General features: G+C 46.5%; 5 protein-coding genes across 5 annotated transcripts; all 5 read right to left on the reverse strand.

The window, feature by feature from the left end:
* Positions 1–3137: 3137 nt before the first annotated feature.
* LOC116959255 (feather keratin 1) lies at positions 3138–5584 on the reverse strand. The gene is made up of 2 exons (XM_032983343.2): positions 5510–5584; positions 3138–3929 (listed from the first exon to the last, which is right to left on the reverse strand). The coding sequence occupies exons 1-2, from the start codon at positions 5582–5584 to the stop codon at positions 3558–3560; spliced, it is 447 nt and encodes a 148-aa protein (XP_032839234.1). The 3' UTR covers positions 3138–3557.
* Positions 5585–9650: 4066 nt separating this feature from the next.
* LOC116959261 (feather keratin 1) lies at positions 9651–10779 on the reverse strand. Its single transcript, XM_042784940.1, has 2 exons — positions 10697–10779; positions 9651–10397 (listed from the first exon to the last, which is right to left on the reverse strand). The coding sequence occupies exon 2, from the start codon at positions 10374–10376 to the stop codon at positions 10080–10082; it is 297 nt and encodes a 98-aa protein (XP_042640874.1). The 5' UTR covers positions 10377–10397; positions 10697–10779; the 3' UTR covers positions 9651–10079.
* A 2765-nt stretch (positions 10780–13544) lies between these two features.
* On the reverse strand, positions 13545–14593 carry LOC122152625 (feather keratin 1). The gene is made up of 2 exons (XM_042785673.1): positions 14550–14593; positions 13545–14306 (listed from the first exon to the last, which is right to left on the reverse strand). Exon 2 carries the CDS (start codon positions 14283–14285, stop codon positions 13989–13991), a length of 297 nt encoding a protein of 98 aa, XP_042641607.1. The 5' UTR covers positions 14286–14306; positions 14550–14593; the 3' UTR covers positions 13545–13988.
* Positions 14594–16441: 1848 nt separating this feature from the next.
* Positions 16442–17490, reverse strand: LOC122152626 (feather keratin 1). The gene is made up of 2 exons (XM_042785674.1): positions 17447–17490; positions 16442–17203 (listed from the first exon to the last, which is right to left on the reverse strand). The coding sequence occupies exon 2, from the start codon at positions 17180–17182 to the stop codon at positions 16886–16888; it is 297 nt and encodes a 98-aa protein (XP_042641608.1). The 5' UTR covers positions 17183–17203; positions 17447–17490; the 3' UTR covers positions 16442–16885.
* Positions 17491–19338: 1848 nt separating this feature from the next.
* On the reverse strand, positions 19339–20498 carry LOC122152627 (feather keratin 1-like). The gene is made up of 2 exons (XM_042785676.1): positions 20405–20498; positions 19339–20100 (listed from the first exon to the last, which is right to left on the reverse strand). The coding sequence occupies exon 2, from the start codon at positions 20077–20079 to the stop codon at positions 19783–19785; it is 297 nt and encodes a 98-aa protein (XP_042641610.1). The 5' UTR covers positions 20080–20100; positions 20405–20498; the 3' UTR covers positions 19339–19782.
* Between the last annotated feature and the right edge of the window lie 1194 nt (positions 20499–21692).

Raw genomic sequence — 21692 nt, forward strand, 5'->3', positions numbered from 1 at the left:
GACTGCCTGCAGACCAGAGACATATATCATGTATTAAATTATTTAATGATCGGTGCTTTGGCATGCAAAATCCACCAAATTGATCAAATTTTTTTTTTTTTTTTTCTTTCAAAATGTCTTTTAGTATTGCTCTGTTTTTTCCCCTCCTCTTATTACATTCACATTCCAGAGTAGACAAAGCTTTCATCTTCACCAATGTGTACCCACTTAATTGCTTGGAAGACTGTGGTGACTCATTTGAATTACAGCAGTAATTATGTTGCTTCCTAAGGCCAATGTACATTTTATGCTTCATTTTAGTCATCAAGACACTGCTTAAGGGGACTGTATGCGATGCATAGTCCTTATTCAAGACTTCACTCCTTTAGGTGAATAATCATTTAGCTCTGAGGTGGGGGCCTGGGCTCAATTCACAAACATTTCCATTTTAAGGACTCAGCTTTACCACAAGACAAGATATATAATAGGTATTCCTAAATTTTGCACTTCTGCACTGTTTCAATCCCACACAAACACACAGCTCAGAAGAGCACCAAATTTCCATGAGGATTGCAAAGGTTAAAGAAAATTAAGACTGGTGAGAATTGCTGACCAGAGACAATGAAACACGTTCTATAACTGCTTGGGCTAACCCACAGTTTTCCCTGTTGGTATGAATACAGCTAATATATACACATGTAAGACTGCATTTCTTGACTCATTCATAAATTTTAACTTCATTTTCCATACCAAAGTCAAACAAACACACTTTTAATGAAAGAGCTTGATTACTTGATTTTATTACTTTGTGACATTTATTAACCACCTGTAAGTATCAACATTGATTTCTGTTCAGTCTCTCAGCTAAGGAATCACCATTATTCCTACCCTAAATCTCAGGAAGGCACCAGGATGTCCAGAAATTTTCATATCAAATTAAGTATGAATGTGCAAGTTTGCAGGTATTAGTTCCTAGAGGCAGTGCTCTGCCTGAGCCAAACTACAGCATCAGTAGAAGCTATACCCAGCAGTTCTCCATTACATTTTTCATTACATGATTTGTTTCACCTCTGCCCTGGCTCTACTCCAACTTGCTGGAAATACTCACACAGATGGAAAGTATGCTAAAAGCAGGGATCAGATCTCTCCTCTTAGCACCACTGTCCCATAGCAAGAGATATGAATTAACTCTAAATGAAGAGTGTCTACACATAGTCTGGTCTTGGTCTTCAGAAGATCAAAGGACTTTAAAGTTCGGAACAGCTTTTCACTAATGGCTCAAATATGCAAAGTTTCTTGCTACCTAATGTTCAAGGTACGTGACAAGATCTCAGCTCTCACATCACCTGGCTAATAACCTAATTTCAAAGTGTGTGAGTCAAGATCACTCAAAGGACTTCACATACTAATTCAAGGTAAACACCTTCTGAAACTTTAATTATTTTATTAAAATTTTTCATAATTTATTTTAAAAAATAAAGCCAAACCTTCAACCTCTGTAAAATCACATAACCCTACATATTTTAATGATTCTCCACAAGAAAATTCTCCTCTACTTTTCTATAAAAGAAAGAAAGTTTTATTCTCCCTTTCCTCAAAGTCTCTACTATCCAACATACCACCTGTAGTTTTTTATACACTGTAAAAAGATATTTCCTTATAGTAGGTGAAAACTATCACTCACCTGGAGAATTCATTTCCCTTTCATCTGTAAAATGAGATAGCCAAGGAATACTAACTTTTCCTCATTCTTCCCTCTAGGGACATAAACAGTTCTTTTTGGAGGGTGTATAATATTTTAGAAATGGACTCATTAACAGCCTGGAAATGTTTTCACTGATATTCTGCCAGTTTAGCCTAATTAGCAGCTAGAGTTCATCCAAAAGACTGAGAACCTTTGGATCTTGCTTTTTGGGACTAGTAAGGCTGGTGAACCAGGACATCACATCTCTCAGTTATGGATCAGTAATGGATCCACACACATTCCACACACTCAATTAAAACCCTTTTGTAACAACAGAGTGCTCCCATGGCAGGCTGGTGAACTACCAAATTGACAAAGAGCTGACAAATTACTTACATGAATTGAAATTTGTATCATCTTTATGTTGACTTCAGAGGCTTGAGTGTAATAGTACAACGCATTCAAACGATCCACAGGTCTCTGAGATTAAAGAAGCTTTGAGGAAGGCTTTTCATCTGGTGCCAGGATGAAACTAGACTGGTACACGAACTATAAGCAATTTAACTACTGGGAGCAATTTAACTGTTGGAGACAATTTAACCAACTGCAACAGAATTTATATAACAGGAATTATTTGCATGCTTCAAACCTTCCCAACATTAAAATCTCTTCAATTTTTCTCCAAAAGCCGTTGTTTTAGTAGCTTCAGTGGATGTTGCAAATCTGGCTTAAAGTTCAGGTCCTTACTTTTAGCAAAAAACATTTTACTTTTGAGGGTTTCTAAAAGTTTTAATGCCTACAAGTGTCCTATATTTATTTTATCTTCACATGATTCATTCCCTGAACATGAGATTTTTGTTGGAATTCTGTAGAGCTGCAGCCAGGACGGTACAGACAACCAGGTTTTTATAAGGAACCCTAAAATACACAGTACTTATGAAGTAAATAGCAGGTAAATAGATCAAACAGTTTTGCTCTCTGTCACAAAAAGTTAATGTGCATGCCTCCTTTGAGACTTCTGTTGCCATTCATATTTTACTTCACAAATCCAAGCATTCAAGCAACGATTTGACGGTAAAAGAATGTAAATCTTTATTTGCACCCTCCAGCTCCAGGTCAGAGTTACTGAGAGTGTGAATCACAACAGGATTCCTTAAAACAAATATCATTATATGCTAGACTAGATACCCTGTCATTCTGTTAGCTCATAAAATACTTCCAGCCTTCAGAATAATTTCTTGGCAGAGATGCAGAAAGCCAAGTATTATGATGACGCAGTGTGGAATCAGTGTGCATTTCATCTGCAAAATTAAATATTTCCTTGATCTTGAGCTCTAAACAAATGTTCTCCCCTTACTAGTGGCTCCAGTAGTATTCATATCATGTCTCTGCCTGATAGTGATGATCTACACAGTGATGAATTTAACTCAAAAGGAGGCATTAGTGGAAGGAAAAAATAACAGAAGACTGGAGATATGATAAAAGCATAACTTTAATAATACCAAAGATACTAAATACTGTAAAGCAACAGGTTTCAATATGGGAAAAAATGGCACACCTCATGGTGATGTATTCCACAGACAGATCTCTTCTTTCAGTGTAGCATTGCACCTCGACAATCAAGTCTCATCTACTGTCTAAACTGTAAGCTTTACACCAGGCAGTATCAAATACAGTGATGCGCAGCAGAACTACATACCTGATTAGAAATATAAAGTAGTATAATAAGAGTAGGGGCTTCATTTTAGGGAATGACTAAATTCCACAGCTCCATTAACTTCAGGTGGAGTTGTGGGTGTCTAACATCACTTCTGAAAACCATGGCCATGAGCTCAGTCCTGCATCAGGTCGTGCTTCAGCATTCCTGGTCATCTTCCTGTTTGCTCCTCACGCTTTAGCACGGCCCATAGAAGCCACTGCGGTAGGTGTTGTAGCGACGGTAGGGCCGGCTGTACCCACTGCCCAGACCTGGATAGCCAAAGCTCCCAAATCCCAAGGAGCTGCCAGAGGAGATGGGCACACCCTCGGAGCTGAGAGCACTCCCGATGGCTGCGGATGCTGAGGATCCCACAGCGGTGTTCTGGGGGAAGGAGCTGAGGATGGGGCCGGGCAGGGTCACCACCACGGGAGAGGGCTGGATCACCACTGTCGAGTCCTGGCACTGCCTGACGCAGGGCTCGTTGCAGCTGTTGGCAAGCGGGGTTGGGCCACAGGGGGTGGGAGGACACAGGTCGTAGCAAGACATGGCTGTGGGATGGAGGTGAGTCTGAAATATAGGACCAGAAATGAATGCAAAGTAGGAGTCTTATTGCACTTACATTTACTCCACTCAGGTATCAGGACCACAGGAGCTTTCCAACGATCCCTTCAGGAGTTGAGTGGTGAGGGAGTTGAGCAGGAAACTGTGTTCTTAAACATGCTACAAGAATAAAGAGGCTGAAATAATCCTCTCTCAGTTGTTGGTGATCCAACAACTGTTGGAATAGCTGGCAGAAGAACAGAAGTACCTGTTTCATAATTTTAGTATTTTGATTGGCTGTATGTCTGGAAAGGCACTACTGAGACCCAGCTCCAGGTATTCAGAGAATTGTAGAAGTAGTAATTATGAGTAATACCTGGCCACAAACGTACTTATGGATAGAGTTCAATAGACAGCTGGAAAATTAAATTAAGAATTATTCTTCAGTTTCCAACTTCACCCATAAAAAGGTACAAATTTCAATATTATTAATCATACTCAAAGCTGAGGTCTTTGGAAATCTTTCCCAGACAACTGGTCCACAGACGTGTCATCTATGAGATAGCCAGGAGTTCCCTGCATACTCCCTGTGTCTGGTTCCAACACACCAATAAACATAAAACTTGCTATTTCCTATACACATCTCAGTCTGCTGGGTGCTCAGCTCTCTATTTTTTTTCTGTTCTTTCCCCTTGTTCTCACAGTCCCTGAAACCACTTCTCTAAACTTTCAGGAGATGTCATTGCACCCTGTAACATAATTTCAAAACTTGACAACTGTAAGACAGCAAGCAGAATTTGTTGATGATATCTATCATACTGAAGTCCATGTTGATTCCTATAGCAGAAGAAGGTTGAGGATATGTGATTAGAGCCAATAACCTTGATGAACTCAGCATGACTATTCCTTCTAATCTCAGTATGCAGCTTTGTTTTGTCTTCATTTAGAAAGTGACATTTAGAGCTCAAAAACTTGTGGTTCAACATAATTGATTTTTAAAACCCTCAAACCTGTGCTTTAAACCTTCCTAGTTTCCTTGCTCTCCAGCTGTTTCTTTTAGTATCTGGTTCATTTTACCCTCTTGTTTCCCACTGTGCCCAGTAATAGATTCATCATAGCAAAAATGGAAACACTGAAACAGCCTCCCATGGAATAAACAGCAAATGAAAGGATTTTTCTGGATGGCATTTCTGAAGATAAATACATCCACATCCTTTACAAACACTGTTGTTTTCATAACAACCCAGGTGAATTTTCAGGCATTACAGATAATGGATAAGACCCTTACAGATATAAAACACACATTACTACTTGAAAGATGACTGAGCACAGATATCTCTGTAATCAAAATCATTGAATGGTTTGAGTTGGAAGGGACCTTTAAAGCTCACCTAGTTCCAACTCTCTTGTATAGGTAGTATACCCATTAAGTTTGTTAATCTTCATTAATATTCTAACAACAAAAACCCAGCTTTTTAAACAGCAAAAGTCTTCCCCCAACCAATCCAGCAACTAGCAGAATACTGTGGAGAAAAAAGAACAGCAATCAAATTCTCATGAAGGCAAGAATTCAGCAAATAGAAAAAGAGAAGTAGATTCGAACTAACCTTGTTCACAAAAGAGGAAAAAGGTAAGAGAAGTTGTAGGAAGGCCCTTGAGTAGAGTTTGCTTTTATACTGCATCTTGGATGGCCTGAGGACCACAGACATCCTTTGTGCATGAGATTATTTACCAGCGAGTATGTCCTGAATGCAAAATGCTTCCAGCTGATTAAATGTCTTTTCCTTACTTTGTTTACTACTTTGTTTTGATTTCCTTATCTTCTGACACACATAATCCATCATACAAGTTTCTCTCATCTTCTGGTATTATTGACCAAATTTATTCTAGTGCCACCTTTCAGTCACAACAAAATTTATGCTCCAGTGTGTGTTTCACTTGAGTCATAAGGAAAAATATTAAGGAAAATTCATACAAAACATAGTTTATCATTCAAATGTGTTCTTTTATTAAGAATATGAGTTTAAATCCTTAATAAATTCTGGTCTCCACCAATTTTTACAAAGCTCTGACTCCGGCCAATTATATGAACAACCTAGGCTGAACTTCTGTGTTTTGTGAAGGTCTTGCAAAAGCACAAGCATATACACACCTGAAATCCCACTGAATCCCACAAGAATCAGAACCCTGTGTGAAATTCAGAGAAAAATACTATTACATCAAATTTGGATACTATCACCCTGTTATACTTCAGTAACACAGTTTGAAGAACAACTGATAACACATGGGGACATTTAAACAATTTATCAGCTATTTTTAAGAAGGGAACCTGTAACTCCCTTTTGTACCATCTCAGACCACAATGTGAATAGCACTTCACAAGTCATCTTGAGAACACATATGAGTTTTAAACTATTTTGAGGTATTATTGTTGCACAAACTTAACTGTGGAGTCATTGGACAAAAGTAAAAACAAACCAAAACACCCTCACTAGGGCTTTTTTGTCCTTATATGTTTTCCCTCACTATAGACAGCAGTAGAACAGTGGTTACATAGCAGACTGATGGAAGTTTATTGCGTAAATAGAATATATATAAAAAATTTTAATACGGTTTTTAACTTTACTTTCAATCTCTCCTGTACAAGCTGCAGGGTTTGAACCGCTCCTTGGAGAAGAGTTATTAAATGTTGTGCATGAGGATTCGTAGACATTTGGGAAATAAAAACTCTTGGTCTTAGGTTTCTAAAGAAGAAGGGCTTCAAAGTCCTTCACAGTTTTCATTAACAATGTGCATATTCACAGAATTAAGTAATCAAATTGTTCATGATATATGATGAGGTGTTAACACCCTCATCATCCATCCAATAAGATGTCTTTAAAAATCTCTGAACCAAGATCATTCTTTGCCATCTATAAGCTCACACATAGGTTTATGCCTTCACAAAGTGAAACCAGTTGTATTTTAACAGACTACGAAAACCAACACTGAACAATTCTATAAAGAAAACAAATTTTTGAACTGCTTTTCATATTTCAATAATATTATCTAAAGTGACCCACCTACGCTCTTAAATATTTCCCTTCCTTTCCAGACCTAAACAATGCTACCAACCCATAAACATTTAAACATGTACATTTTTGAAATACAAATACTTCTGTAGCATTAGGTGTTTACTGGCAACCTCGTGAATTAATTTTCCTGTAAAACTTGTAACAATATCCACAGACGTTTTCAACACTTTTGTTCTACTTTCTTCTATTAATACAAGAGCTTCTATTTGGTATACTACCTAATATTTTGAAATCACCACAGTATTTTCAAAAAGACTCCCGAACTGTCTCCTGACCATGGATCAACTCCAGATCAGTCTGACTGGCTCAAAAAACTCATCCAAGGGGTGTGAAGTCCTCCTTGAACTCCTCCTTGGAGATTTTTTTCAAAGACAGTGAACAAGTTAACTAGCAATTATTCTTAAGTGGGTCAGACAGGGAATTGCACACAAAGAGTTTTAGTAAATGTCTTGAATGTGATCTCAGATTGTGTTCCTGAGACACCTGCAAGCTAACAAATTGCAGAGGAGCTGATAAAAAGTCTTTATTAGACTGCACTTAGAGTAATTTCATATTGACACTGAGTCAGTATAAAAGTACCAGAAATTAAAAGTACCCATAAATTGTGAAGATGAAAGAATTCTTTATGTGTAGAGTACGCTTCTCATGCAATGCCAGGCTGAACCTAAACTGGAAGACAAAAGCAAAACAATTTCATTATCAAGAAAAATGTTCCACCTGCAAAAATATACGTGGGAACTAATTAATGCATAAAAGGATGCCTCAATAGTCTTATAAATTTGTAAACATCCATATGCATAGTTATTGCGCCCATTTCTCCAATCTTAACATACAAATGGGACACGACTTTCAAACTGATGTTCACATTCTTCAGGAACTGTCTCTCTAATGATATAAATTAAATATATTTAATAACAGCTTCAATATCCTGCACAAACATTCCATGATGCCATGCTGTCTGAAGATAGATAGTTCCAGAACATTGTTGTTTTTTTTTTTTTTCTTTTAAATCAACACGACACTTAGGTTCTTATGGCAGAGAGTAACTCTCCAAGCTTTTTCATTCACAAGCACATAAACGTACCTTTCAGGACATGCTATTGTTAGATACAGGCCTCTTAACCAGACATTTCATTCTCCTGAGCTTAATTTCTGTACTTTTTATGCTACATGTCCATTTGCATCATCGAAAGACACCTTCCTACTTCCAAGAATGAAGCCATTCTTTGATGTACATTGGAGTGCAACCAGTGATTCCTCACACATCTGAGTGCATAACTAATTACTTCAGTCATACCCGTTCTGTCAACAGGGCACCACACGGTTGAGAATGCATTCCAGTCCCTTCAACAATTTGTTTAGAAAATGCACTCACAGAAACCAATTTTTAAGCAGAGACTCCACTTAGTCTAGTACCTACTGATTTACCATCTTTCATACTTTGCTTTTGTTGCCTCAAACCACAGCCTAAAAAGGAACATATTTCATCTTATCTCTACACTGTTTTTCCCCTAATTTGGTAACTTTGCAAAAAATATTTTCTAAGGTTTCTTTACTTTTTTTTCTTTACTTAAGTAAGTGTAAAACATTTGAAAAAATAAAACTACCTCTTCCTCTACTGTGTGGACATTTGGACTTGTTACAGCACCGAACCTGAATGCCAGGCATCCTCCCTCTGGTTCCTCCACTATTTCTATCTCAGCACTATGATACTTTAATTTTCAAATAAATTTTAGTAGGATCCAAAGGAGAAAACCCTACACAAGTTATAGAGTCGTCAGAAATTACACAACTCTCATTCTTCCTGCTTCCCTGTGCTATGTCCTGCTGGACCCCATGTAGCTCCACAGGGAGAACAAAGGAGTCATACAATTAAAAACTTGGTTAAATTTCTCAAAGCTTATGTACCAGCAGCCAGGTATACTTTGTTATTAGTTGATGTCTTAGTTGTACAAAATGTGCTGAGTTTTAATATATTTTTAAAAATTCCTAGATGGTAACAGGATTACAACCAGACTGTTCTTAAAGGAAATGTCTATGACCATTTGTCTAGTTCTTCAGTCATGTAATTTTTACTGTATATTATGAGAGTTCTTCTGTGGATTAGCTAAACAATACAAATTATTGGATTTATGTTCAAGGCTTGAAAGAGAGAACATCAAAGCCCATCATAAAAATTTATTAAGGACACGATCACATAAAGAGTCTTATTACTCTGATGAGATTTGAACACTTACTTAAACTTTGCAGCCTTGAGACAAGATCACTCAAAGCATGTCACAGTTAAAGCTTCAGAGTTCGGTAGTAGTAAATGTAACCAAAAATAGAGATCCAAATATTGCTTCTGAAAATCTTACTAGGCACTTTAAAATAAACAGAGTTTCAGAGATACCAAAAAAAGTGATGAGAAAGTCCCCAAACTGAAATATCACACCTATACGTTTATGCACAAATGTGGAAAAAATTACTGAAAAAAAAAAAAGAGAAATATATATGTAAACCTTCTGAATGTTTGACAGGAGTGTAAACAACAATTCAGTTATTTATATCAGGATGATTGTGATGGATATTCAATTCACATTTTCCAATGAGAAGGTACTTTGCATAGATTTCCCAACTAATGATACATTACACCCCAAGGGGATGAAAAAGGAAAACCACACTGAAACTCAAATTCACATGCAACATCAGTTTAATGATAAAAAGTCAAGTAGTATGCTGCAAAACAAAAAAGATATGTATATTTATATAAGGGAAAGAAGTCATTTGAACCATTCTAAATGAAAGACAGCAAGCAAGACTACAATTTTCTTTAACTCCTGAATAAAACCCATCCACTGATCATTGCAAAGTACAGCATAATACCCAGACAAAGTGAAATTCAAAACCACAGAAAAAAGGAAAGTTAACAAAAGCAGGAATTTCAGGAGTAAGACATATGCTGGCCGTGTATAGAGACAGCAGTTTGATTCACTCCCTAGCATACAAAAGGCCACGAGGAAGATCAGTCCTTCTGGAAACTCTGGCCAGCAGCTCCATCCTCAGTCCGGCACCTGGCTTTGGGCTTGCTGGTCGACGCGCTCGCTGGACGTCCAGGCCGGCTCTAGCAGGGCAGGCACCTCCTGCCACAGAAGCGGCCACCAAGGCCAGAGAGGCCAAAGCCCCCGGAGTTGATGGGCACTCCCTCCTCACTCAGGATGCTGCCAACGGCAGCCGAGGTGGTGGATCCCACGGCGGTGTTCTGGGGGAAGGAGCTGAGGATGGGGCCGGGCAGGGTCACCACCACGGGAGAGGGCTGGATCACCACGCGGGAGTCCTGGCACTGCCTGACGCAGGGCTCGTTGCAGCTGTTGGCAAGCGGGGTTGGGCCACAGGGACGGCACAGATCGTAGCAGGACATGGCTGTGGGATGGACGGACACCTGGGAGAGAGGGCACGGAAAGCACAGGCAGCACGTGAGAGGCAGCCTGACAGCCGGCTCGGCAAGAGAAAAGGCACCGGCTGGGAAGCGGGGACAGACCCAGTTGGGAAGAAGGGAGATGAATGAAACCTGGTCCCCACATTGACACTGAAAATACAGCCTAAGCTCTTATCCCACCACCCACAGTGGTTGCAGGGAACCAAGAGTTGGAAATACAAACTGTGTTTGTAAAATCTATCCTGAGTCCAGAAGAGAAAGAATTGAAGAGAAAATGTGAGGGAAATGTAGTTGCAGCTCACCTTGTTCAGCAAGGAGGAGAAGGCAAGAGAAGTGGATGAGGGAGCCTGCTCTTGGACTGGCTTTTATACTGGTCCTGACTGCCCCAGGCCCTGAGGCTCCCTTTGCGCATGTCATGTGTTTACCAACAAGCTCATCTTACATGCAAAGAAGCACAATTAAAGAAATGGGGACATTTCTGTTCCCCGCAACACTGCCTTTTCATTTCCCTGTTCAAGACATGACCATTGAAACATACAAGCCCTTTTCAAGTGACATTATTAAAGGAAAATGTTTCTGGGGAAATGACACAGAAGTGGAGGAAGAAAATGAAGGCAAAAAAAAGGAGACAGCACATCTAAAGAGCACCTAACAAATTCCGAACAGTCTGCGTCTTGTTTTGGAGGTTTTGTCTTAAGTAACATGACCTCATTCCCTACTTAACCTGTCAGTGCAGTCAGACTCCCAACAAAGACCCTAAGTGAGGACCAGCCAAGTCCTCAGCCTTCCTTGTCAATAAAATGGGATGCATACCGCTCCAAACAAGGCCACACACTTCAAACCAAATACATCTGATTTCCTCCTCCCCACGGTCCATGCCTCTACTTCAGTTTTGGCTCAACATACTGACAGGACAGCACACACATTGCCAAACACTCAGCAAGATTTCCATGCAACATAGAACATACTGTAGAAGCAAGCAACGGCTAGCGGTGGCAGCAAGCACAGTCAGGAGAGCAGCAGATGTCAGGCTCTCCCCAGGGATGCATGCCAAGGGAAGGACTCAGTGCTCTGCACTGGATCTCCCGGGGCAGAAGCAGAGCTGCATGTCCCCAGGAGGCATGACAGCCCTGCTTGGGGCACCAGCCACATTCCTCTGACAACCCAGCCGGGTCCTCCTTGCAAAGGGTGGACAAAGCATCTTCCTAATTAAGTTGGGACTCCACCAGGGACAGGCAACTCTCTAGTCACAGAGGCCCGGGCCAAATTCCTCACTTCAGAGGGTGACGAGAGCCTAGAGGCCACACTGTGTTCACCCGATGATGACGGTAAAAGTCCATCCAAACAGAAATGTTGTCAGGGCTCAGTGAAAGCCAGCTGCTCCTGGCAGGACAAGAGCCAGGAGAGGAGCACGATTACAAGGCCAGGAGGGCAGCAGCCTCACCAGCACAGGCCCCACTGCACATTACCTGAGCAAGGAAAAGGCAGACACTGCTGCGGCCCTGACTCCATCTCAACCGGCAAGTTCCTGGCGCTGAAGCAGGACAGACATCACGCACGGCAGTCACCCCACAGGTCAGGAGCAGAGCCCAGGGTGGGAGCCCTGCTCAACAGTGCCCAGCGGTTGCTGACCAGGGCCATAACAACCAGACAGAACCAAGAAGTGGCTGGGAATCACTGGGAAACTTGGGTCCCAGATGCAAGGGGGCTCCTGCTCAGGCATAAGCAAACCTGCAAAAGCACAGGAGGCTTCCACTCCTGCCCCCAGACTGAAGGAAGGCTGAAAGGCTCAGGACGGAGCTTAAACAGAGCCCTGGGTCAAAAGGAAGACGGAGGTGGGAGGGAATCCCAGGTGAGGCTCATCAGGGCCACTGGGCCTGTAGTTCCGGCACTCAGGCCCCTGATAGGTTGTCTCCTGGGCACCTGGCACACAGGACACCTGCTCCATCTATCACCACGAGGCAGGGAAAGGACTTCTTCCTTCAAGAAAGGAAGATCACATTCCTTTTATTAGGACTAAGCTGTCTTTTCTTCCAAGGTTCCTTTCAATCACCTCCCTGCCCAGAATATCTGCAGGACGGTCCCGTGCAAGACCTCAATGCTCCCACAGAAAAATGCATATGGCAGTGCCCTGTCGCACCCAGCTCTCTCCATCCCGTGCCGCAGATGCTGCCTTCCCTCCCTGGTGCGCCCTTTTCACTCCACTGTGCTTGTTTGTCAGCTCAGCATGGCTCGTGAGGGTTGGTGGAGACAACATTTGTGAGGGCCCTCCAGCAGAGCAGGGCACAGGGGGGTTGCTGACAGCAGCTGCCTTGAAGGGAGACAGGCCTATAGCCATGGGGAGAGGCACCTTAGGGCTTCCCACAGCATGTGGGGCAGCAGAAATGGTGCCCCTCACTCGATGTGAAGCAGGACCTTGGGGATATGGGGGAAAACATCCCCTGTGGAGGACTAGAGCATGAGGGAAGAAGGGACAGGAAGCTTTTCCTCCCTTGAATTCCCTGTGGCAGGAGCAACCAGCACATCCCACTGGACTTTACCACACAAACTACATCCCAGCTCCATACACACAAGAAAAGTCGCACCCTTCTGTGATATCGGTAGTGTTGTTGATAATCGCAGAAGTGGAAGAATGCACAATTGCTGCATCCTGGAGGGTTTCTTCCTTTCCTTCATCCGGTGAGCAAAGAATAAAAATGGTGACTTGCTAAATGCCTTCACTTCAGGAACATGGGCCACAGGCCATGCAACCTTCCAGCAGTCACTCTGCATCTTTGCCCACATTGATGACTACTTCAGAAAGGGGTCTGGGGATTACAAAACAATGATCTGGACATCTCACCTTGAGCATCTGTCACACATCACACATGTCTTGAAAAGAAAAAAGACCTCACAGGGCCTTGCTGAGGGACAGAAAATCTTGTCAGGAAAAATGGAAGTGGGTTACTTTGGGAAGAGTATATCACATATAAAGCACAGTCCCCTCTAGCTGGCCATTTCAGTGGAACTCCACTCCTCCAAATCCCTCAAAAATATATGAGTCCTGCACATGTCCTCCTGCATGCCATTATCCCTGTATAGCATACCATTTCATACTGGAGAACTTGGTTAGACATACCAGGAGGGAAGGAACAGGAGGAGACATCAAGGTACAATGCAGCATAAACTTTAATGAGTCGAAAGAGAGAAAGCAAGCAGTGCATGCTGGCAGGGACCCGGTCCAGGCTGCTACAAGGGCACCCGACACTCAGGCAGCCCTTCCCAGCTATGGGACACGCGTCTTCCTCCCACACACAGACGGGGAGACGGGGATGAGCAGGGCCCCTCTCTGCTTCCCTCAGGATGAACCCAAGGCACAGGACAGCAGGAGACACAGGGACTCATGATGCAGACAAGAAAGCAGGAGAAGCAGAAGACCTCAGCTGGCCGTGTTTCCAGACCGCACGGGCTGGCACCTGGCTTCCCTCCCTGCTTTGCTGGAGGGCACGAGGGGGCTCAGTGCCTCTGGAAACTCTGGCCAGCAGCTCCGTCCTCAGTCCGGCACCTGGCTTTGGGCTTGCTGGTCGACGCGCTCGCTGGACGTCCAGGCCGGCTCTAGCAGGGCAGGCACCTCCTGCCACAGAAGCGGCCACCAAGGCCAGAGAGGCCAAAGCCCCCGGAGTTGATGGGCACTCCCTCCTCACTCAGGATGCTGCCAACGGCAGCCGAGGTGGTGGATCCCACGGCGGTGTTCTGGGGGAAGGAGCTGAGGATGGGGCCGGGCAGGGTCACCACCACGGGAGAGGGCTGGATCACCACGCGGGAGTCCTGGCACTGCCTGACGCAGGGCTCGTTGCAGCTGTTGGCAAGTGGGGTTGGGCCACAGGGACGGCACAGATCGTAGCAGGACATGGCTGTGGGACAGACGGACACCTGCGAGAGAAGAATTTACAAGCTTGGAATCAGAGACAGACTCAGCGGGGAGAAGGGGGATGAAAGACCACTGATCCCAACGTTTTCCGTTAAAATAAAACCCAAGCTCTTATGCACACTCCAACAGTAGTTGCAGGGAACTAGAGCTGTAAAAAAAACCAGACTGTATTATTAAAATCTATCCTGAGTACAGAAGTCAAAGAGTTGAAGAGAAAGAGTGAGGGAAATGTAGTTACAGCTCACTTTGTTCAGCAAGGAGGAGAAGGCAAGAGAAGTGGATGAGGGAGCCTGCTCTCAGACTGGCTTTTATACTGGTCCAGACCGCCCCAGGCCCTGAGGCTCCCTTTGCGCATGTCATGTGTTTACCAACAAGCTCATCTTACATGCAAAGAAGCACAATTAATGAAATGAGCATTATGCTTCTGTTCCCTGCAACGCTGCCTTTTCATTTCCCTCTTCATGACATGCTCCTTCAGCCACAAAGGCTCCTTTCAAGCGACACTATTAGAGGCCAAAACGTGTCCAGGGGAAAAGACACGTCAGCACAGGCAGATGATGCAGCTGGTGATGAAGAACGTCCCACCTCTCCAGGTGATGCCATGCCCTTGCCCTCCAGGGCCTCACTCTGCAGTGTTTCCTCATGATTGAGGCAGCTCTGCTCCTAACCCTGAGGCTTCAGCCTGGATGGACATCCTCATGCAGGGGTCGGCACCATCAGTCGCTCTCTCTCATGCTCTGCTCACTCACGCTCTATTAGCATCACCTTTCTAGGCAGGGCACCTCTGCTTTTGCCTTCTAAACTCTCTCTCTGAGACTGAGCTTTGATCTCGGCAGAAGTTTGCCTGCCTCTTTTGTCATCTTCTTTCTCTCCTTCATCCCTACGTGCCTAAGCTGCAGACTACCGGTGGTTAAGAAGGAAGGCTATTCCGCTCCCAATTCCCTCCGCTGGAAACCTCTGGCTACGTTGGAGGCACCCCAGCGACAAAGGCACATGCTGACCAATCGATACACGTCCTTCTTCCTGCCTGCCTGTGACTTGACCACAACTTCTGCTTTGTGCTTTGGCTCCCCAGACTGCTGGCACACCAGGCACGACCAAATACTTGGCAGGGCTCCCACAGGATCCCCAGCCCTGCTCAGCAGCAAGCAGGGTCCACGAGTCTTTGCAAGGACAGTCGGAGGAGCACGGCACAAGAGGTGCCTCCTACTCTGCCCGAAGTACGACCAGAGCAGCAGGCCCAAATCACTGCCTGTGGAGGACAAGGGCATGCGAAGGAGGGACTGAGAGCAGAGCGGCTGGGCTGCCACTCCCTCACACTCGCCAGCTGGAGGCCTGGTTGGAGGGACAAAAGGACCACTGCTTGGGCCCTGCCCAGGCACAGCAGCTGAATGGGGCTTCTGCAGGAATTGCAGCACATCTGCTCCAGACTCATTTCCCTTTCAGGACACGGTGGCATATGCAGAAGGACTCTGACACGGAACTTAATGCTTTTGGTTACACGTCTGCTCCGTTGGAGGCAAAGATGCCTTTTTTGCTCCCTTCTAGTCCCCTACAGAGTTTCCAGGACATATCACATACGAGCATAGTGACGTCCCACACTGATGTCAGTAACCATGCTGTTGAGGGCAGAAAGGCAGGAATACCACTGGCTGCATCCTGGAGGGTTTCTTTCTTTCCTTTCTCTGGCGAGCAGACAACAAAGAGGGACTGGCTAAATGCCCTCACTTCAGTGTCACGGGCTGCAGACCAAGCAAAAGTAAAGAAGTCAGTCTGCAGCACTGCCAGACGTGATGAATACTTCAGAAATGTGCCTGGACATTTCTCCTTGGCATCTTTCATACATCATGCATGCCATGAAACAAAAGAAGGCAACAGAGAGCTGTGCTGAGAGAACAATTCTGTTGTTCAGGGAAAATGGATGTGGGTGACTTTAAGAAAAGTATAAGACATGTAAAACATAGTACCCTCTAGCTGGCCATTTCAGTGGGACTCCACTCCTCCAAATCCCCCATGTAAAACACAAGGGCAGGACATTCCTTCAGGAATTACTTTATCGCCCTAGAGCATTCAATTTTTCACCTAGAGAGCTTGGTTGGGCATCCCAGCAGGGAAGGAACACGAGGAGACATCAAGGTACAATGCAGCATAAACTTTAATGAGTCGAAAGAGAGAAAGCAAGCAGTGCATGCTGGCAGGGACCCGGTCCAGGCTGCTACAAGGGCACCCGACACTCAGGCAGCCCTTCCCAGCTATGGGACACGCGTCTTCCTCCCACACACAGACGGGGAGACGGGGATGAGCAGGGCCCCTCTCTGCTTCCCTCAGGATGAACCCAAGGCACAGGACAGCAGGAGACACAGGGACTCATGATGCAGACAAGAAAGCAGGAGAAGCAGAAGACCTCAGCTGGCCGTGTTTCCAGACCGCACGGGCTGGCACCTGGCTTCCCTCCCTGCTTTGCTGGAGGGCACGAGGGGGCTCAGTGCCTCTGGAAACTCTGGCCAGCAGCTCCGTCCTCAGTCCGGCACCTGGCTTTGGGCTTGCTGGTCGACGCGCTCGCTGGACGTCCAGGCCGGCTCTAGCAGGGCAGGCACCTCCTGCCACAGAAGCGGCCACCAAGGCCAGAGAGGCCAAAGCCCCCGGAGTTGATGGGCACTCCCTCCTCACTCAGGATGCTGCCAACGGCAGCCGAGGTGGTGGATCCCACGGCGGTGTTCTGGGGGAAGGAGCTGAGGATGGGGCCGGGCAGGGTCACCACCACGGGAGAGGGCTGGATCACCACGCGGGAGTCCTGGCACTGCCTGACGCAGGGCTCGTTGCAGCTGTTGGCAAGTGGGGTTGGGCCACAGGGACGGCACAGATCGTAGCAGGACATGGCTGTGGGACAGACGGACACCTGCGAGAGAAGAATTTACAAGCTTGGAATCAGAGACAGACTCAGCGGGGAGAAGGGGGATGAAAGACCACTGATCCCAACGTTTTCCGTTAAAATAAAACCCAAGCTCTTATGCACACTCCAACAGTAGTTGCAGGGAACTAGAGCTGTAAAAAAAACCAGACTGTATTATTAAAATCTATCCTGAGTACAGAAGTCAAAGAGTTGAAGAGAAAGAGTGAGGGAAATGTAGTTACAGCTCACTTTGTTCAGCAAGGAGGAGAAGGCAAGAGAAGTGGATGAGGGAGCCTGCTCTCAGACTGGCTTTTATACTGGTCCAGACCGCCCCAGGCCCTGAGGCTCCCTTTGCGCATGTCATGTGTTTACCAACAAGCTCATCTTACATGCAAAGAAGCACAATTAATGAAATGAGCATTATGCTTCTGTTCCCTGCAACGCTGCCTTTTCATTTCCCTCTTCATGACATGCTCCTTCAGCCACAAAGGCTCCTTTCAAGCGACACTATTAGAGGCCAAAACGTGTCCAGGGGAAAAGACACGTCAGCACAGGCAGATGATGCAGCTGGTGATGAAGAACGTCCCACCTCTCCAGGTGATGCCATGCCCTTGCCCTCCAGGGCCTCACTCTGCAGTGTTTCCTCATGATTGAGGCAGCTCTGCTCCTAACCCTGAGGCTTCAGCCTGGATGGACATCCTCATGCAGGGGTCGGCACCATCAGTCGCTCTCTCTCATGCTCTGCTCACTCACGCTCTATTAGCATCACCTTTCTAGGCAGGGCACCTCTGCTTTTGCCTTCTAAACTCTCTCTCTGAGACTGAGCTTTGATCTCGGCAGAAGTTTGCCTGCCTCTTTTGTCATCTTCTTTCTCTCCTTCATCCCTACGTGCCTAAGCTGCAGACTACCGGTGGTTAAGAAGGAAGGCTATTCCGCTCCCAATTCCCTCCGCTGGAGACCTCTGGCTACGTTGGAGGCACCCCAGCGACAAAGGCACATGCTGACCAATCGATACACGTCCTTCTTCCTGCCTGCCTGTGACTTGACCACAACTTCTGCTTTGTGCTTTGGCTCCCCAGACTGCTGGCACACCAGGCACGACCAAATACTTGGCAGGGCTCCCACAGGATCCCCAGCCCTGCTCAGCAGCAAGCAGGGTCCACGAGTCTTTGCAAGGACAGTCGGAGGAGCACGGCACAAGAGGTGCCTCCTACTCTGCCCGAAGTACGACCAGAGCAGCAGGCCCAAATCACTGCCTGTGGAGGACAAGGGCATGCGAAGGAGGGACTGAGAGCAGAGCGGCTGGGCTGCCACTCCCTCACACTCGCCAGCTGGAGGCCTGGTTGGAGGGACAAAAGGACCACTGCTTGGGCCCTGCCCAGGCACAGCAGCTGAATGGGGCTTCTGCAGGAATTGCAGCACATCTGCTCCAGACTCATTTCCCTTTCAGGACACGGTGGCATATGCAGAAGGACTCTGACACGGAACTTAATGCTTTTGGTTACACGTCTGCTCCGTTGGAGGCAAAGATGCCTTTTTTGCTCCCTTCTAGTCCCCTACAGAGTTTCCAGGACATATCACATACGAGCATAGTGACGTCCCACACTGATGTCAGTAACCATGCTGTTGAGGGCAGAAAGGCAGGAATACCACTGGCTGCATCCTGGAGGGTTTCTTTCTTTCCTTTCTCTGGCGAGCAGACAACAAAGAGGGACTGGCTAAATGCCCTCACTTCAGTGTCACGGGCTGCAGACCAAGCAAAAGTAAAGAAGTCAGTCTGCAGCACTGCCAGACGTGATGAATACTTCAGAAATGTGCCTGGACATTTCTCCTTGGCATCTTTCATACATCATGCATGCCATGAAACAAAAGAAGGCAACAGAGAGCTGTGCTGAGAGAACAATTCTGTTGTTCAGGGAAAATGGATGTGGGTGACTTTAAGAAAAGTATAAGACATGTAAAACATAGTACCCTCTAGCTGGCCATTTCAGTGGGACTCCACTCCTCCAAATCCCCCATGTAAAACACAAGGGCAGGACATTCCTTCAGGAATTACTTTATCGCCCTAGAGCATTCAATTTTTCACCTAGAGAGCTTGGTTGGGCATCCCAGCAGGGAAGGAACACGAGGAGACATCAAGGTACAATGCAGCATAAACTTTAATGAGTCGAAAGAGAGAAAGCAAGCAGTGCATGCTGGCAGGGACCCGGTCCAGGCTGCTACAAGGGCACCCGACACTCAGGCAGCCCTTCCCAGCTATGGGACACGCGTCTTCCTCCCACACACAGACGGGGAGACGGGGATGAGCAGGGCCCCTCTCTGCTTCCCTCAGGATGAACCCAAGGCACAGGACAGCAGGAGACACAGGGACTCATGATGCAGACAAGAAAGCAGGAGAAGCAGAAGACCTCAGCTGGCCGTGTTTCCAGACCGCACGGGCTGGCACCTGGCTTCCCTCCCTGCTTTGCTGGAGGGCACGAGGGGGCTCAGTGCCTCTGGAAACTCTGGCCAGCAGCTCCGTCCTCAGTCCGGCACCTGGCTTTGGGCTTGCTGGTCGACGCGCTCGCTGGACGTCCAGGCCGGCTCTAGCAGGGCAGGCACCTCCTGCCACAGAAGCGGCCACCAAGGCCAGAGAGGCCAAAGCCCCCGGAGTTGATGGGCACACCATCCTCACTCAGGATGCTGCCAACGGCAGCCGAGGTGGTGGATCCCACGGCGGTGTTCTGGGGGAAGGAGCTGAGGATGGGGCCGGGCAGGGTCACCACCACGGGAGAGGGCTGGATCACCACGCGGGAGTCCTGGCACTGCCTGACGCAGGGCTCGTTGCAGCTGTTGGCAAGCGGGGTTGGGCCACAGGGACGGCACAGATCGTAGCAGGACATGGCTGCGGGACGGACGGACACCTGGGAGAGAGGGCACGGAAAGCACAGGCAGCACGTGAGAGGCAGCCTGACAGCTGGCTCGGCAAGAGAAAAGGCACCGGCTGGGAAGCGGGGACAGACCGAGTTGGGAAGAAGGGAGATGAATGAAACCTGGTCCCCACATTGACACTGAAAATAAAGCCTAAGCCCTTATCCCCCCTCCCAGAGAGGTGGCAGGGAACAAAGATTCGGAACACAATCAATCTGTCTCAGGAAATCTGTTCTCAGACCCAAAGGCATAGAAGAGAAGAAGGAAAAATGTGGAGAAAAGGAAGTTGCAGCTGACCTTGTTCAACAAGGAGGAGAAGGCAAGAGAAATGGATGAGGGAGCATCCTCTTGGACTGGCTTTTATACTGGTTCAGACCTGCCCCAGGCCCTGAGGCTCCCTTTGCGCATGTCATGTGTTTACCAACAAGCTCATCTTACAGGCAAAGAAGCACAATTAAGAAATGGGTACTATGCCTATGTTTCCCGCAACGCTGCCTTTTCATTTCCTTGTGAATGCCATGCCCATTGAGACATACAAGCTCCTTTCAAGTGACAGTATTAAAGGTAAATATTTCCAGGGAAATGACACAGAAGTGGAGGAAGAAGATGAAGGCAAAGAGAAGGTGATGGCCAATGTGCTCGGGCAATGACAGCCTCTCACGCTACCGGGGCTTATTTTGATTTTTTGGTCCTAAAATAGGTGACCTCATTTACTTACAAATCTCTCATTGAAGCCAGACTTCCAGCAAGGATCCTAGGTGAGCACCAGCCACATCTTCAGCTTTATCTATCAACAAAATGGGATGTGTCACCCTCCAACAAAGGCACACGCTTCAAACCAAATACATCTGATTTCCTCCTCCCCACGGTCCATGCCTCTACTTCATGCTTTAGGCTCAACATACTGACAGGACAGCACACACGTTGCCAAACACTCAGCAAGATTTCCATGCAACATAGAACATACTGTAGAAGCAAGCAACTGGCTGGCGGTGGCAGCAAGCACAGTCAGGAGAGCAGCAGATGTCAGGCTCTCCCCAGGGATGCATGCCAAGGGAAGGACTCAGTGCTCTGCACTGGATCTCCCGGGGCAGAAGCAGAGCTGCATGTCCCCAGGAGGCATGACAGCCCTGCTTGGGGCACCAGCCACATTCCTCTGACAACCCAGCCGGGTCCTCCTTGCAAAGGGTGGACAAAGCATCTTCCCAATTAAGTTGGGACTCCACCAGGGATAGGCAACTCTCTAATCACAGAGGCCCGGGCCAAATTCCTCACTTCAGAGGGTGACGAGAGCCTAGAGGCCACACTGTGTTCACCCGATGATGACGGTAAAAGTCCATCCAAACAGAAATGCTGTCAGGGCTCAGTGAGAGCCAGCTGCTCCCGGCAGGACAAGAGCCAGGAGAGGAGCACGATTACAAGGCCAGGAGGGCAGCAGCCTCACCAGCACAGGCCCCACTGCACACTACCTGAGCAAGGAAAAGGCAGACACTGCTGCGGCCCTGACTCCATCTCAACCGGCAAGTTCCTGGCGCTGAAGCAGGACAGACATCACGCACGGCAGTCACCCCACAGGTCAGGAGCA

The sequence above is a fragment of the Tyto alba genome, unplaced genomic scaffold (genome assembly GCF_018691265.1).
Source record: "Tyto alba isolate M040663 unplaced genomic scaffold, T.alba_DEE_v4.0 Super-Scaffold_8, whole genome shotgun sequence".
In the NCBI taxonomy this organism is placed as follows: Eukaryota; Metazoa; Chordata; class Aves; order Strigiformes; family Tytonidae; genus Tyto; species Tyto alba.